This window comes from Drosophila novamexicana, unplaced genomic scaffold (genome assembly GCF_003285875.2).
Source record: "Drosophila novamexicana strain 15010-1031.04,08,12 unplaced genomic scaffold, DnovRS2.1 tig00000689-arrow-pilon, whole genome shotgun sequence".
NCBI classification, from domain to species: Eukaryota; Metazoa; Arthropoda; class Insecta; order Diptera; family Drosophilidae; genus Drosophila; species Drosophila novamexicana.
In genome coordinates this window covers 2787765-2806343 of record NW_020824818.1, presented here as the reverse complement: position 1 = coordinate 2806343, position 18579 = coordinate 2787765, and the positions used below count along the sequence as shown (strand labels likewise).

Below are 18579 nucleotides of genomic sequence, written 5' to 3'. Positions count from 1 at the left end.
TCTTTGATTTCTCTTATTTATATTTAAGATATTGTTTATTGAATTGTTTATTTCAACTTTTATAAAGTTGTGTCCAACATAACGTAATAATACAACAAGTTTATCATTTAACAAAATGCTTCCTACAACAAATAACCTATTTCAACAATATACTAAGCTCCTTCAATGAATTCGGCTGCACTTTTATAACAGTAGTTACTCCAAATATATATTCTATCCCATGATCACATTCTATAAAGCTTAAGGAACAACTCCCACGCTGGCCGTAAACCCGAAATGGTCACAAAAAAATATAAAGAGACGCGCATTTGGTGCAAGTAAAATAAAATCGCCACAAATTTCCACGCGGCATTCAGTTTAACTAATATAAAAAAGTCATAAAATCAATTTCAATCAAAAGCTGAGAAAAACAAAAAAAAAAAAAAAAAACAAACAAATGAAACGAAATACCAAAACAAACTTGAGAAATTATGAGCGGCAATAGAAACGCCGAAACGATGTCGGCGAAAAAATATGCCACAAAAACCAAAAAAAAAAATCAAATTGAAAGCTATAAATCAAAGGCCGAAATATGCGCAAAAATATTTGAGAACAAGATTGAGCCGCAGACAATGCAGAGAATCTCAATCTGTCTCGCTCTCTCACGCGCTCTCTCTTTTCTTTCTCTCTCTCTCTCTCTCTATCTCTCTCTCTCGAATTTTATAGCTAAATTTGGTGGCAAGGTGTCGTAGACTTTGCGTGACCCGCCGCCGCCAGTTAAGTTGAAGATACATTTGTATCTGGAGTGTTTTGTTAGTTTGTCGCTACACTTGTATCTGTGAGATACACATGACAACGTCGTCGTCTGCCAGAACGTGCAATTAATGATTGCCGATTTCGGGGCGTGATGTCGCAATATTCAATGAGCTTCTAATGACTCGCACATGAGCCCATATATCATCTTCTGTATATTTTCTTGCTCGTCTCCAAATACAGTTAGATACTTTTTTTTGGCACAAGTCTAGACCAGGTAACTTACAGATACAGCAACAGCAGCTACCTAATTCTGAGACTGCGTGTCTTATAACATGTGATGTCTTGTATTTTTCCATTGCTTCAGGCATTTGGACGCGTTTGCTAAGGCATTGTTAAACAACCAAAAATTTAGATGGATGTGCGCTTTTTGACTAATGTTCAAATTATCCATATAAATTTGCGAAAGATTTGTTAAGAATTTTCTTAATTAACTCATTAAACTCTCAAAATATAAAATTTAATTTAAATAGACCAATATTGAACATATTTGAGAAACTTGTGATTACTCTATATAAGTTCTCCCCAATTATTCTACTAAGAAATACTCAATTTCATGAAAAAATGCAATAACGTAGCTACTTTTTTTGTCAAATACAATACTCAAAACTACTCATTCATTTTGATGCAGTACTTTGAGTATTTTAAATATAGCGTTGAGTGCGGTAAAAACTGTAAAATTTTCTCCGCAAAAGAACCTATTCTTTTAATTGAATCTCTTTAATATATAATACTCAAAACTACTCATTCTTCTAAAATACACTACTCAAAATGACTCATTCTCCTTAATGCTACTCTCCGAACGTTTTAACAAATATATTTATATGCTTTTTATGTGTTTTTGTTTTCCTGTGCTGTTACTGGCATTTGATGTGCTACTCCAGGCAGAAATCTTAGTAAATGCTGAGTGAGCCCTGAAGCTTCCTGAAGCTGACATATAAGACTCCAACTAGTCATTCATTCATCTTAATGCCACTTTGGCTTGTTTTATCTCAAGTTCTTTGTGCTTTCATTTCTCCCCCCCTTTTTTTTTTTTGTATGTTTTGTTTTGTGCACTTACCCTGCATTTTCGGCTGCAGCAATTGACATCTGTTGTTGGGGCTCATCTGTTAGCTGCAGCGTTAGATGTGCCCGTTGTTGTTTTCTGCTGCTGTTGTTGTTGTTAATGTTGTGCTTGTCGTTGATTTGATGTCTAACTGTGGGGGCTACACATAAAAACGCGCTACGAAACGTAAATGAAACACTGCAAAGAAAGAAAAATATACAATAAAATTTTATTAACATTTTTCTACAATTCTTTTTAATACTTTTATGGCATTATTTTATTTTTTTTTAACAAAACGTTGTTGGGCTTGACACAAGTTGCCGCACTCGACACTCGCACACTCGCACACACACACAACCACACACACTGGGAGCATTTTGCCTGGGGAAAAGAAGAAAAACTGGCAAAAGCAAATGCCAGCTGGCCACTTGAAGACTCAAGTTACAAGAACCACTTAGGGTCGAGCCGCCTTCGGCCCTACCCCGCAAATCTTCTTTGCCCCCGACTCCGCTCGCTTTATCCAGTTGCCCAAAAAGAAAAACCTACAACACCAGCGCGCAACCCAGGCGAAATTAGTAAAAGGCGCCAAGTGTGAATCTCTCTATGCAAAAAGGGGGAAGCGAAGAGGTCACGGGGTCGCAGGGGCAGACATTATGTAGGGGGCCTTTATGTGTTGCCGCTGGCCAAGTGCAAGTTTTTCATTTCGGCAAGCAAGGGTTAATGTTTTGGGGCTTATGTCTAAATGTATGGTAAAAAAAAGAGCACAGTGGTCAAAATCTGTATATTTTTGAAAAGATTTTTAATTTTATTTTATAAAGGATAAGATATGACTAAAAAAACGACACAGTAAAAAGATAACTCAAAAACTAGGCTAGGCTAAGTTTTATTACTTGGATAATATTTTAGTAAAAATTAAAAAAAAAATTAAATTGTTTTCATAACTAATTTGATTTATAATTTAAAGATGGGTATTAAAATATATATGTATATTTAAGTATTTTTGTTTTAACAATGTATTTCTTTTAATATACGTTATCCTCAAATTCTTTGTTAATTCCTCGTTAAATTATCTTAACTTTTCTAGACTAAAAGTATATAAAAACAAACCTTATTTCTTATTATATTTTTGCATAAAATTGAGAATATATTTTAAATAATTATTATTTTTTCACGGCAATATTTACTTATTCCGATTTGACAACTCCAAAGGTTAACCCTATATTAAACCCTCTTACAATGTGTGTGTGTGTGTTTGTGTGTGCGTGTGTGCTTTGAGCTTGAGAAGCTGCTGTTGAGGCTTTTGCTTTATCTTCTTTGCTTGTTCTTTCCTCTTATAAGCTCATCAGCTGCATAATCCGAATGTGAGACAACGCATTCAGTTGCTACGTCTGTCTGTGTGTGTGCGTGTGCGTGTTTGTGTGTGTGCGAGTATTTTTTCCCTTGTTGCCAACGTGTCGTATACTCAACGCAGCCACCACCCAACAACAACAACAACAACAAAATATTTGTTGTATTTTTTTTTCATATTTTTTATTTTGCTGCTGCATTCTTGTTGCCTTTATATATATTTTCGCACTGAGAGATACACATGGACAGAGAGAGAGCGAGAGAGGGAGAGAGAGAATGCTTTATTGTATTTGCTGTTTAAGCAAACAGCAACATTTGCTGTTGCACACACTCACACACACACACACACCCGCACGCACAACAACTGCAACTGCAATGCGTTTTGTTTTTGTTTTATTATTTTCTCTTATTGTTTTTGCCTTTGGCTGTGCGCACCCCCCCCCCCCCCCCCCCCCCCCTTTCTCTTGTCCACTTGCAATGCCTTGCCCTGCCCCGAGCAGCAGAAACATGTTTTATATAATTTCCTGTGCGCGTGGCACAAAAGCAGAAGCATAATCTCTGTCTCAGTCTCAGTCTTTGTCTCTCTCTCTCTCTTTCTGTCTGCCTCTTTCGCCCGTCTCGCTCTCTGGCATTCTTTTGTCATGTGTTTTTACTGATAATAATGCATTTGCTCTTGCTGTTGTTGTTGTCATTGTTAATAATTGTTGCTTTTTGTTGCGTTGTGTGGGCGCCTTTAGATATACATATACATATAGGTACGTTTATATATACATATATGTATCTGATATCTGGATACGTATGTATTATATATATTTTGTTGCACTGTGTAAATTGCATTTCATATATTTTTTCTTGTCTCTTGATTGATTAAAACAAAGCGCATTGTTTTCATCTTGTCAGCAAAACATAAACTCATCACATGTTCCTCAATGTGCATTTGTGGGCGTGGCAGCCAGGGAGAAACACAAATTGTAACTCGAGTATAGCATAAAGATTATCGTTTGACAAGTAATAAACAAGTTGTAGGGTTAAGTAAATTACATTTTATGTGATATTCAACAATTAATAGATGCGGGAAAAGAATTTTATCAGCAACCAGAAAGAAAAGATATCTAGCGGCTGCTAAAGATGAAAAGCATGTAAATTACACGTGCAAGGCTTAGCGAAGCTTTGGTGCAGCAGTCTGCTTTACCTGTTAATATACCCGCTGATTTAACCCACACACGTAGCTGGGTATTACAATCAGCGCATAAATCCCCAATGGCGCTGTTGGAGCATGTTTCGCTTGATCCCCACACAAAATCCAATGGCAGCACAACTTTTGAGAGTCGCTCCCAGGCTCTCGCAATTGAGTGTAATTTTAATTGAATTAAAATCTAAGCACGTCTGCGAAATATAAGAAATACTATAATTACGTTTCGACATGAGAATTTTCGCTGAAATCGCTCAACACTAAAACTACAAGCAAAAACAACAACCACAACAACAACAACAACAACAAAAGCTACAAAAACTTCTTGCGTTTCTAAACGGTGATTTAGCCATTAAGTTAACGGTAAAATGTGCAGAATCTTGCGCACAGACAAAGCTGAAGTAGAAGTTTTGCCCGCAATAAACCGCTGTTCAAGGGGGGGCGGGCGGACAGGCGCAGGTAGGCAATGTATCATTTTCGTATGCTCGCTTTGCGCCGCTCTTCGCCGTTGCATAACTGAGTGGCTCTCTCAGAGAGCGAGAGAGAGAGTGATGTTTCATATTGGAGCTTGCAATGAGTCAAACTTGCGCTCGCGAGTCGCGAGTCTTTTATGCTCAGGTTCTTGATGTTTTATTTTTTCTCTCATAAAACAGCCGGCAAATTTGTTTAGTTGTGTGCGTGGCTACGACTGCGCATTATGTAACCAGAACAGAGCACAACAACAACAACAACGGCGGACGATAAGGCAAAACCCAAAACCGAAATGCACATTCCAACAATTTCACTCAAGCGACAATCAAACAATTTGTCAATTCGTCATGCGCTCCAGTCACGGAAATACAAATAAGCGCAGCACCAAGCTGCGATATTATTAAGTATTTCTCTTCTTTTTTTTTTTCGTTATTTGTTTACTCCCGAAATTTACACGCAATAAATAAATACAACGCGCACAAAGAGCCTGCCAGGCAGTCAGCCAGGCAGCGAGTGTGGGAGAGGCAGAGACAGAATGAGAGAGAGAGAGAGAGAGAGAGAGAGGGAGGCAGCGAGTGAGCAGGGCAAACATTGGCTGGCTGCGACTATCAAAATGCGTTTTGTTTACGTTTTGCCTGCCACTCGATGCCTCAATGCAGTTTTTTTTTATATATGTATACACATATATATATATTTTCTACAGTCGCTGATAAAAATAAAACCACAAACAACATTTGAAGCGACGACAAAAAAGCAAACAACTTCCAGACTTGTGTAAAAAATATCTCAAGCGCAAAAAGGCAGAAGACAAGACAGAGGTGGACAGATAGAGAGGGGGAGGGAAAGAGAGAGAGAGAGAGCAGGAAAGATGTGCCACGAACGGGGCTTTTAATTAACATGGCTTTGTGAAAATTTAGTGAATTTCATTTGATGAAGTGGCGTGTTAATTAACATTACCCACAGCTCCAGAGATCCAGATCCATAGACTCTATTATCTCTCCACTGTATGGAGCTTATCGTAATAAGTAGTTGTAGATTACGGAGCAGTCGCTTGGAACTAATAGCTTAACATTGGATATCATGCATACATACAACTCGCCTATATGCGTGTGTATTGGTAAATGTGCTAGTATTGGTGAGCTTTAAGCACACTGCATTTCGGCACTGCGCCGAGCTTTCAGCTTGCAAGCCGTCTGTGTCTGTGTGGCATGTACGTGAGCTGCCAGTAGAAATTGTATAAGGACACTTCAATCCACATATTTGTGAGTTAAGTCAGTGTAAAATGAAATTATTGCAAATAAACTCAAAACTTTTTTAGTAAATAGCACAGCAAGAACTTATCAAATGTGTATTTAAATACATATATTTATGTTTTCTTAATAATCTTTCAATTTCATTTAACGAGGTTTGTTTACTTTTCTTTAACACAAGTTTTGCTCTTTTTGAAACTTTAGCTGACTGATTGATTGATTGATTGATTTGGATCAACGCACACCCCAAACAGTAGTCACCTTATGTGGATGTTTTCCACGCTAAGACGGGATTTCAGTAAATTCCACCCGCTAGAGTGGAATTGTGAGAAACGGTTAAATAAAACTTTTTTGATGACCATCCGATGAGCTTCAAAATGTTTGTTCAGAGATATATGTCAAAATTCATTTGATGCGCTTTTCAATAAATATCCGCTCTTGGATGAAATGAAAGTTCTATCTAAAATTTGTAGCACAAAACTTGCCACGGCAAGACTAGTATACAATTTTTGAGTAAATGTTTAGTTTTTTATTAATCCTATTATTTTTACTTTTATTCATTCTTATATTATTTTTACCATTTTTTAGATACTATATGAGAATACTTGAGATACATTTGGAAGCGCGTGTTAAGTGCGCTCGCTCTCAGAGATAGCATTTCGTTTGTTGAACAATTTCGCTTATTTACTTAGCATTATTAATGTCTGCTTATTGTTATTGTTGTTGTTTGTACTCCTTATTTGGGGCACAGCGTGTCGCTAAAAATTGTTGTACGTTTTCTTGCGTACGCGACAGTAAAATATTTTGCGCTTTTCGCTTATTTTGTATATTTTTATTGTTTGTTTAAAAAAAAAATGAGTTTATGTATTTTAAACTGACCTCATTACGAGCGGTTGCTCAAGCGATTGCCGTGTGACAAATATAACTGAAGAGTCGTTTGGAATTTTAAGCTGTTCTTAAGCCCAAATTCTAGCTGCAAAACTAGACGAACTTTTGTGGCACCTTCAGGACATTTTAGCAATAATAAATTGTCTTTGTTGCATGACTAATTCGTAGACATTTCGTACAACAAATGTAACCATAAAAGCAAAACAACAAAATAACATTCACCGATCCCCTTCCCCCCGCATAACTAAAGTGGTTGATAAGCCACAATGGAAGCACTGTGCCCACTGTTCTTATCTGCGGGCCATTATTATTGTATCAGTTGTAAAAAAAGTATTTACTGTAGTCAAAAGTTGTACAGGTGCCTTGCCCCACGACTTAGCTGGCCAAATTTTAAAGGCAAGGTCTTTTCATTTCTGCAGCTGTCTCGTAACTCAGCCTAAAAGCCAATTAATCAAGCGTATACAAAAAATAATTTTGAATATAATTTACACATTATTTACGGTACATGTCTTTTCCGCTCTGTCGAATTACTTATATAAGTAATTGTTTATTTTATTTCGGATTAAAGGCGATTGGTAAAAATGTCACGTAAATATTTCTTCTTCTTTCTTTTTAGCTTTGGGTGGGTCGCTTCAGGAAAGCACGTGAGGCAGGGAGTATAGAGAGGCATGCTTGAGGTCTTACCAAACATAAACTTATAAAGTTTATTAGATAGGGAAATTTTCATCAGAAGAGCTTTTATCTTTGAGAGTTAATCAAAAATGTATGGAAATAACAGACCCATCGAATAACTTAAGATTCGCCCAAAGTAAGCATAAATTCTGAAGATAAATTATAAACATGGCCAGTCGCCTTTATAATTTTAAGCTTGCCTGAATCGAAAATGAATTTTTCATATATGTAAAGAGGAAAATATCGAGAAACCTTGTAAACCCTTTATAAGAAATAACTACTAAACTAATAATCATCAATTTAATCTTAAAGCTCTAATAAACTTAAGACTTGATTTAAGAAAATGAAAACAAAACCTAAACAACCCAAAACAGTTTGTGATAATTAATTAAAGATTAAAGATTAATAAAACCAGATCCTACCTAAACTTAAGAAATTCTAAGCCACATGCAAAACACATATAAGAAATTAGTAAAAATAATGCTTGATCAAAAAAGCTTTTATGGGCAAGTATCTTAAAGCTGTTTGTTTCTGCCGCATTTTCATCGAACAGGATATGGCTAACATTTGAGAACTCCCGAAGTTCCAAGCACTTTAAAAGTCATTAAAATTGCACAAGACACGCTCAAACGACAACTTCACGATCAATTTTATTGGCCATTACCTCAGGCGCATAACAATTTCCAACAGACTTTAATCCGAAAGCCCTGTCCACAAATGAAGCCAACTTATCAGTTACCAACGCTATTTCCGCATAGCGCACAAGTTACAATAACAAGAAGAAGACTTGAAGAGTAATAAGAAGAAGAAGAAACGAACCATAGACGTAGAACTCGTACAGCTATCAAACTGTGGGCATAGGCCATGAAAAGAGCCATGGAAATGGAAATGAAAATGTTAAGGAAAGGTCTTTCAAAATGCATGTGTGTGCGTGGCTGTGTGTGCGTGTGCGTGGCTGTGTGTGCGTGTGCATAGGGGCACATGTTTTGCATATCAGCTCTGGCCCTGCACCCAGCGGGGAGTTACGGGGAGGGCAGCCGTTGGCTGAAGACCAATTCGAGTAGATACGAAAACGCAGCAACAAGTAAGCAAAATTACGAGGGAGGTGTGCTCGGGTTTACGTGTCTGGAATGCTTGACGGACTACGAAATACAACTGAGAAATAAAATTACAAAAATAAAAAAAAAAACAAGAAAAAACAGCACATGGCATAGCATTTGAATGTTTTTTAACTGTTTGCAGTGCGTTCGCGGCAGCTGTTTAAATTTTGTTACTGATAACGCCAACGTGAACAAAACAACCGGATAGAAAATGTATCTGCAAGTTGCCGAAGATTAAATACCCTAACACATATGTGCCGTACACACAATGTAACTCTTAAGCTAGTCAAGAATTTTTGTGCAGCTCCAAGAGGATATGATAAAATGTTGGGCTCTAGATAAAGTATTAAGCTCGTAAATGCTGAGTTTGGTTTATTTTATACGAAACCATAAAGGTATTTAAACAAGCATTAAGTATTTTTCAGTAGCTATATCTTTAATGAGCATAATCAGTAATAAATGTTAATAACAATTTTCGCTTTCTAAGCTATAGTTCCTATGGCAGATATAGTACTCTCTATATTTATCTATCATATAAATGTAGGGCTGGCAAATCTGTCAGGTATAGAGATGTCGATGAGAGCCTAAAGCGGCCGTTAAAACGTCTGTTAAACGTTAGACGTCTGTTAAACAACAGATGGTATGTTAACAGGAACATACGACAATAGACAGAATTGGATTCGAAATACTGAAGTTAAGAGGTTTGTATTATTGCATCCATAATTAACCAAATTGATCGAGTATAGAAACACCAATGTATCCAGATTAGGGCAAAAGATGACAACTAATGAGCTTAATATCTTCAAAGAATCGATTCCTACATAAATTATACAAATATAAGAGACTACTTTACAAACAATTGCTGCTGCCTAGTCTAGACGAAAAGCTACAAGAACTTAAATTTGGAACCGAAGCTGAGTTCTTCAGTGCCTTACACATTATGCGACCCAAGCATAATACCCCCCGAAAAGTGTATAGAAATGCGGTTTTAGCATTTCCATTCGATAGCTGCTTCAAAACTGGCACACAGAGAAACAGAGCCACGCCGACAGACCCGTTTCGGATGTACGAGGCACCTACAAAAGCCTTTTGTACTTGCGCAAATGAATTTTAGCATTAAATGTTGAGTAAATACAAATGTTTGGGTTTTCCAAAGTTAAAAATGGGTTAGTTTGCATAAAAAAAACGCTTATTTCATTATTGATAAAAAAAAATAAAACGCAACATAAATCAACGTAAATAATTTGCTCAAATTCCTCGCGTCTGCAGCCAAAATTCGTCGTATTTTAAAACAAAACGTAGGTATTCATTTTCGTATAACTAGTTCAGGCATTACGAAATAACGGGCCATTGGCATGCGAGCCAAATAACTAAAGCTAAATTAACTTGTAAAAAATAAATAACACATGTATCTTGAACACGTTTATCGACTAAGGCACGCTTGAATGCCCTTTGCTTTAATTTGATACAGATTATTATTAAAAATATTAAATTATAATAATAAATATATATATAGACCATAATTGTCAATGCAAAAATGTCAAAAAAGCATCGCATTAAATTTATGCAAAATATTTATTTTTGACTTTTATAATAAACACATTCAAAAATATATTCCTAAAACAATTTCAACGGCGTTGCTCAAAAGAGAAAGCCTTATAATAATATATTTAAAATTAACCTTTTTTGTATTAAATGTCGAAAAGAAAGTCTTTTAAAATGCAGAAAAACAGCGATAATATTTGTGTATATAATATTTTCTTGGATAGCAGTTAAAGCACCTTTTCATGATCTACTATATACTAGAACGAATTAGGAAATCTGTTTCATTAATCTTAATCCCAAATATATGTGTTTTCCACCATTGAAAAGCTGTCCCAAAAGGAAAAGGATGCATAATATATGAGTTCCTGGCTGTAAACTGAATTGTATTGATTTCGACTTTCTATAAATTTGAACTTAACAAAAATACAAAATATATTCTTAAATCTATTGTTTTTATCTCCATTGAAAAACAGTCCCGGATTCCCATTATTCTTCATTTATTTACATTCGAATTTAACATAAAAAATAATATTTGTAGAAAAATGTCGATTTCTGATTGAATGCCACAACGAATATTTTTTCCTTAAAAAAAAAAATAGTTCCAAATGGAATAGAATGCGAAAAAAGACTGACCCTGACTCTATACTGAAGAATTTTAGCCTGATTTCGACATTATTGAAATTTGAATTGGATATAGAAAATAACATTTATGAAAAATAGTTGATTTCTGAGAGATTGTCAAAATAAATATTATTCAACAACGTCAAGAACATTTTCTTTTTCTGGAAATATTCCTGTTTTTTGAAGAATAAACTGGTCTTAAAGTCTTTTATACTAATATGATATTGCTAATAAGTAGAATTCAGAATCAAAGTTAAGTTACATTTAAATCGTCGCATTTGGTATATTTGTAACAGATATTTTGCATCCTTTGGATATAAGAGTCCATCTCTAAAGAACCCAAATCAATTTGTGCTTGTCAAAACTCATTATCGAGGCATTGGCTCAATCGGAGTCACAAAATTGGATGGCATAAATTAACTCGTATGCCCGGAAGCAGTTTTTTAAATGCCAGAAACCGACAGAGGCACCTACATCAATATCCTCTAGCAAGTGTTTAGCCGATAATGACAAGAACAACAAAAGGCACAACAATCAACTGAGGTAGGCTGTCTCGTGTTGTCAATCAATTCATTAATCACCGCAAAAGAAGGGGGCACAGTTCCAGCAATACTAGCAAGAGACAGAGAGAGAGAGACAGAGACAGAGAGAAAGGGTGAGAATGAGAGGATGCGAGACAGAGCACGGAGGTTGCTCGGTTTTATCTTCGTTCTGCTTCATTTGTGCTAAAACGTGTTTATGTCAAATTTAAGTAATTAATCAAATTAAAAAGAGACAGCAACAGCGCGTGTGCGAGCGAGACAGACTAACACGCTGAAAATATGCAGAAAAAAGTGCGGCTAATTTTCGATTATTCATTGCGAACGCTGCTGCCGCTTCCGGCTCCCGTCAGATCAGATCGCAGCAATTGACTTGTTTGTTATTTTTTACTTGTTAAGGAAAAATCTCTGACAAACTGTCAAATGCCCTGGCGTGAAAATTGTCGGGTTGACAATTCAATTGTATGTCGAAAAATATGTGTTCAAAGGGAACACATGTATTGTTTATATATAAGAAGAAACAAACTCGAACCAATACTCTCTTCTATCTGCCGCATAAGAACGAAGAATTTCATTCGTAAAACTCTTTTTATGACCCTCCACAGAAATGTCGCCGAGCATTTTTATTGGGGGCCGCCGGCCATTAAATTATGAGCCGAGTTGTAAACCGTAAATTTCGGATAGCTTGTTGTTAGCAGGAGTAGGATGAATAAGCAGATTGTTAAGATACAAGATAGTCGGCGAACATAAAACTTAATTAGCCAGAAAACATATTCTTCGATTGGCGTGAATTGGGACAATATATTTTGGGAACAGTGTGCCGTGTTGCAGTGTTGTAAAACGCTCGCGTATGAAATGTTATTTAGAGTGCCATAAAGATGAGATGATGAGATAATAATAATAATAATAATAATAATAATAATAATAATAATGGTATACAATTAGTGAAAAGGAAATATGTTGGTGAACACGTTTTTAGTTTGACTTTAATTAATTATTTATTATTGAATATATTTATTGTTGCCTGAACTATAAAAGCAAATTCTTTGAAACAAATTAATTATAATTATAAGATTTATCCTAATATCTAGCTATGAAATGAAAGTTACTTGATTTGTACATACTCTATTCTAGAAGCTTTATGTTTAATTTGTTCCTAAAACCAAAGAGAATTGCTCAAAAACGGCATTTCGATATCGATATTTATCGATTGCTTGAAAATGCTTTGTCTTCTTTTCAGGACAACTTGTCGCACATAAGCTGTACGCATAAGTAAGTATAATAGGTACACACTTGCGCCTATTTTATGAGCTGGGTTTATTTTGCAGACAAATCATGTTATACACATGAATTGGCCAACAGTTCGCAGCATCAGGCAATGACAGCAATTTATTGATTTTTATGAGTAACCCAAGTTAAGACGCCTAGAAGTATGCAATTAATTGTGCGTAGCCTGCTATTACTTGGATCTAGAATTACAAAAAAATCACCTGAGCTAAGCGGCCAAGTAGCTGCGACAATATAGTCTGTGCTGGGCATATGGAGCTGGCCTTGAAACTGATTTCAATTTCGAGATTTTCAATGCAAGCGGCTCGCATAGAACTGATTCTCTCGGCGACAAGTCGAGCGTAATAAGATATAATATAACTATATAATGCTCGCATAGCTCCAAGTTCCCGTCTGGACATTTTGGTTAGGTTCGGCCTGTTGTCTACTGTGCTGGACTTTGATTCATAGCTGAATTCCATGACCAAAACAAATTTAATTAAAAATTTATAACGCGCAGTAGCAAATATACAAGAAATAATTGAGGGAAATGTGCAAAATACTATTGCTCGACTGCGAGATACCCAGCAATAGGTCTTGAAATATTATATTTTATGAATGAAAATCAAATGGGATGAAAATATTATGATTTAAAACAACAACAAACTTAAAAGAAGTGCCCAAATAATTTAGTGTTAAGTCTTTTTTCCTAAAAGATTAGATCCTTCTAATGATTCCGTATATACTCAAAATCCGAAAAACTTCAAGCCGCATGTAATGTAAATGTTTGTTACCTTTCTCCGTTTACCTGTCGTACAACAGCATATACCCAGCACAAGCGTGTATGTGTACTACAGGGTATACACAATGGATTTCATATAAATTTGCATACACTATGCAAAGAGCCTAGCAAAAAGCGAAAACAAATAGAGTAGAGCACTAAAATATTTGCTGCCACGTATTACCATATGCCAAAAGCAACAACAACAACAACTACAATAACAACAACAGATGAGAAGAAGAAGCAGACGAGCCCGTCATCATTAGAGGCATTCATTGTGCATTGGCACAAGTTATTGTTATATTGCGATACGATTTCAGATGGTCTGGCCATTTTTGGCAGACCTCTTGAGAGTCGGGCAATAGGCAATACGCCCGCTCCATAAAATAATCGACACTTAGGCAGAGGCCGTGTGGATCGCATTGCATTTGAATTGGGTTCGAGTAGCGCGACTGACCGAACGCTTGCTTTTGGATTGTATAAAATATGCAACAATGGGAATGGAATTTTCTGGCCCATTTGCAGTTCAGCTGATTTGCATTAACAATATATGTATATCAGGCACAAGATTTCACTCAATATGAAGTGCAATACAGGCCCGCCCCGCGCTTCTACTGTCGCCAGACGACACACTAATTAACTGCTAAAGATTTTGGCATGATTTATGCGTTGGCCTGTCAATAAAGTCCACAATCCATCATGTTATATATATAGACGCCATATTCTTAGGGGAAAATCTTTGCATTTTAGAAATTGTCATTCAATGGAGCACACATTTTTAATACGCTTGCAGTGAGTACTATAAAATTGTCATTCGTTTTGTAACGTTTAACAGAGATGAACATGTACTCTTAATGAGAATTGAGAGCATATTGGATCTCTAGTTTCTTAGACGCCAACCTATCTTTATTTAATGTGGAATATATCTGTCTTTCTACTGCAGGAGTTGGCCTGATCAGACAACTTTTTATATACAACTGTCATTAAATCGATTTGTTCAAAGTTTCTAGAATATCTTTCTTGAGTTTCATTATACTTTTATATTAATATATCAATTAGCATGCATTGAAACAATTCTTCTATTATACAGAAACCATTTTTGAGATATTTATTGTATTTTCATTGAAACTTTTTGGCATAAAAACATGCTTCACAATATTCATAAAATAAAATTCAGTAATTCATGTTTTGATATTGTTAAAAATGGGGCCTAATATTATATAGCGTAAGAGTAATATTCCATAATAATATGCCACACATTTGCCAAATGTTTTTAAAGGGTATTTAATTATCTGCAGGCCAAATTTAACTCATTTTTCCCATTTTTTATTTTCGTCATAATTACTCACAGCGCGTATTACACAACTTTGCGTCAAATTCGTAATAGCATGAGTTATTTCACACACACAAACAAACACACACACACACACACGCACACACTCATATATATAGCTCTCAGTATATATCTCTATCTGAGTTCTCATTATTTATTTGGCTTTTATGTAAATTCACTTTGAATTGCTTTAGAAATTTTGCTAACCATAAATAAAGCTGCGTAAATTTGACATTTAGCACTTGAAAGCGCCTTTTTTATGGAGGGCCTTAACAAGTTGTTTATGTGCCCAGATGGGTGAAAGAAAGAACGAAAAGAGAAAAAAAACGGGCAACAAATGGATTTTTAATGCTGGCACTCGAGGAAAAACTGATGTCAGAACCAATCTGTACAGGTTGTTCGGTAAGTATTTATGGGCTAATACAATCAAACAGAAAAACAAATATGCAAACAAAAGTATTATCGAGAGATAGGTAATGTAAGTGGAATAAATGTTTCCTTATGTGTAGCTTTCTGAGGCCAAGTAAAAGTTGCAGGCTTTCAGCTGATCTAAACTAAAAGACTTAAAATCCTAAGGGATAACAAAAATCTATATATAACATCTCGATCTAATTAAACTAATGTCGAATATCAAATATATTTAAGCTCCTGGAGTTTATATTTGGAAGCCCAAATCTATAATTTTAAACAGATGTTGGTACTATTTCCAAGATTTGTATAATTTATAACTTAATTTAAACCCAAATATATTGAAGCTCTTGTATTTTGTATTGGCAAGGCAAACTTTAACATTTTAAGTAAAAGATTTAAAATATTTCCAAGCTGTTTCGAATTTTCAATCTAATAAATATATATATTATATATATATATATCAATGAAATAGATTTTATTTGATTGATTTTATGCTTCCCAAAAATATACTTAATTTCTCTAAAAATATACTTAATTTAGCAAGAGAATTTCTAGTATTGTGGAATGTCTTAGTTTTAACAGTTTCCAACACTTGATCACATTTGGAAGGTTTATCTTCGTATCTTACAATACTGTACCTCGATATGTACATTTTTGCTAATAGCCTGAGTTTAAGGCCTTAAAATAACGATACCAAGATATCGTGAGAAGAAATAAATATAAATAATTATCAAAAAGAGAATAATGATAAAATATAAATATGCTTGTCAGGATATTGTTATATGCCTGTTAGGATATATATGTATTATCTCATTTCTTTTCCAGCTCCGATGTCCTGCAACGGCCGAATTTGTAACGCTGCCAAACAAAGCTTGCCACAAAAAAAAAACTCAACACCTTTCCGTTTGCAATTTTTTTTTTTTTCAGCACGAAAAAAAACCGGCTCAATTCCAACAGCTGCAAGCAACACACACAACAACAAAATCACAACAAAAAATTGCTGCTTGTGCCAAAAAAAATCATCTAATAATTTCTAAAGATGCTGCTGCTGGCGGGCTCTCATTGTCTGCGATTTGAGCTTTTTTTTATACAATACTTTTTTTTGGTCATAGCATTATTTTGACTGCCAGATTTGAATACGCAGCGGCGCAGAGCAGTTGTCGCAGCAGACATAAATCTTGTTTTGATTTATTTATTTTTGAATTTTTAACAGCCGACTTAAACGCAGCGCAGCGAAAAGGAACTCTGCTTCGAGTTCAACTCAAAGCTTTTGGCGCATAGTTTTCAATTAAATGCGCGCGTCGCTCGTATAATAAGAGTGGAAAGGAAGAAGAAGAGGCAAACGAAAACAAGAGAGCAACGGTCAATCAGCAGCAGCAGCGGTGGCAGCAGCAGCGGCATCGGCAGCGGCAGCGCTGTTGGCAGCAGCAAAGACAAGAGCGGCTCAAGTTTCGGCAAAGACAAGCAAAGGGCGCCCTATGGTTCGGTTCGGCCTCTGCTCAGTCTCCCTCTCTCGTTCTAACCTATCTCTTCTTTCTTTTACGCTGTCGGCGCTGCTGTTAGAAGCGGCGACTAAGCAGCGAGCGCTTTGCTTTTTTCGGTTAGCTTGTCGTTTTTTCGTTGACGACCTTGAAAAAGCTGTATCTAAAAATCGAGTGCAATCAACTTTATAAACACTCATACACACATACGACAACGCTGAGAGCCGCTGCCGCACGCACACATGCTCATTAATATTTCCCCTACATTTCTCACACGCACGCACACACACACACACACACACACAGACGCACAGCAGTGCCCAGAACGTTAGGTAAAGTCTTGAAGCTCCAACATGCCGCCATCTCTCTCCCACTCTCCTATTCTTTGCGCTCTTGATATGCCGCTGTAGTTGTGTGTGTGTGTGTGTTATTGTTGTTGTGCTAAACCGCATATAATAATTATTCTAGATTCTGTGGGATGTTGTTGTTGTTTGTGTTAGTTGTGTTTTGCTTCTCTAAAAGGTGGTCGCTCTGACGTTTCGGTCTGGTCAGTTGCCGATTTTCGGGGCTTATCTTTTGCCTGAGTTTTGCGCTTGTATGTGGTAATAATAGAGTTTAGCGGCGTTTAACCGAGCAACAAAAAAAAATAACAAAAAAAACAAATTGCGCTCAAAGTTGTTTGGGGCCAGCGCTCGGGCAACAGGTAGCCAAAAGCAGTTCAGCATCTGAGACAAACTTTTGTTTGCGCAGAAAAACCAAAATGGTCGCTCACCGTTTGAACTCAGATCTCACAGAAAAGCTTGCGACCAGATCCGCGTGCTACTCTCGCATGCAATTTAACTGTCAACTGAGCTTTCGAGTAGCCATTAATATGAAGCTTGTAAATCATTTGAGTAAATCTTCATTAGAAACATTCGACTCCAATTGGAGTGAAGCTTTCGAAGTGTGTGTTATTAAGCAGGAGCGGACAGTTTTCCGGTTGTCAAGCTTAATCGGAAGTTGGCCTAGCATCTTTTTCTTTTCCTTTTGCTTGTCTCTTCCGTTCTGTTAGCCTCGGTGCTTATAGTCCGATCTTTATGAAATTTTGAGAGCATTATTATGACTTTCAATTGTGTGTAAGTATTTTATCTGAATAGTTTATCTCCTACTCCAATTTCTATAAATATTGTGGCAATGGGGCTACAATCATTTGATTGTGTTTAAGGGTAGAAATATGTATATGTGTATATATATATAGCCCAGCCGAATTGATTATTATTCTTAGAAATGCTCTTAGAATTAGTTATCCGAGTTAATTCTACAAAACATAGTCCGCCTCTGATTAAACAAAGCCGATGTTATGTTATATTCCAGATATATTGATTGTCACATCTATGACTAAGTCATACGTTTTTACTGCACATCAAAGATAAACTCCGAAACACTCAAGCTTTACATCATCTTTCATTTAAGCCTTCTCCACAAGCACAGTTTAGCACAGTTCAAAGGCCTGCAAATGTTTTGCCTGATTATTTATACGGCATTAAATTGGCATCGGAATCGGCATTCCTTCGATTTGATGCCTGCATTAGCTCACACAGTTTCAAACCGAGTGCGTGCCATAAACATTTTTTTTACGCCAGCTAACGAACCTATGACATCAACATTATTTCAGCCAAAAAGCCAAACAAATTTTAAGATATACATATATATATAAATGAAATAAATTTATTTAAACGCCCTCTACCCTATAAATGTATAGAGAGGCGTATTTAAATATATATATATATATATATATTGATATACAATATATGCGCGATGTTCTCAGAGCCTCAAAGATCGCGAGTTGAAAATTATATTGCTCGA

The 18579-nt window shown here is 36.0% G+C and overlaps 1 protein-coding gene across 1 annotated transcript in view; it reads right to left on the bottom strand.

The window, feature by feature from the left end:
- LOC115763085 (nuclear receptor coactivator 3) overlaps window positions 1-18579 on the bottom strand; it is a 137190-nt gene that overhangs the window by 84746 nt on the left and 33865 nt on the right. The window contains exon 2 of the mRNA XM_030705516.1: window positions 1853-2035. Within this exon, the coding sequence (XP_030561376.1) occupies window positions 1853-1881 (29 nt within the window). The 5' untranslated portion in view covers window positions 1882-2035. The remainder of the gene's footprint in view (window positions 1-1852; window positions 2036-18579) is intronic.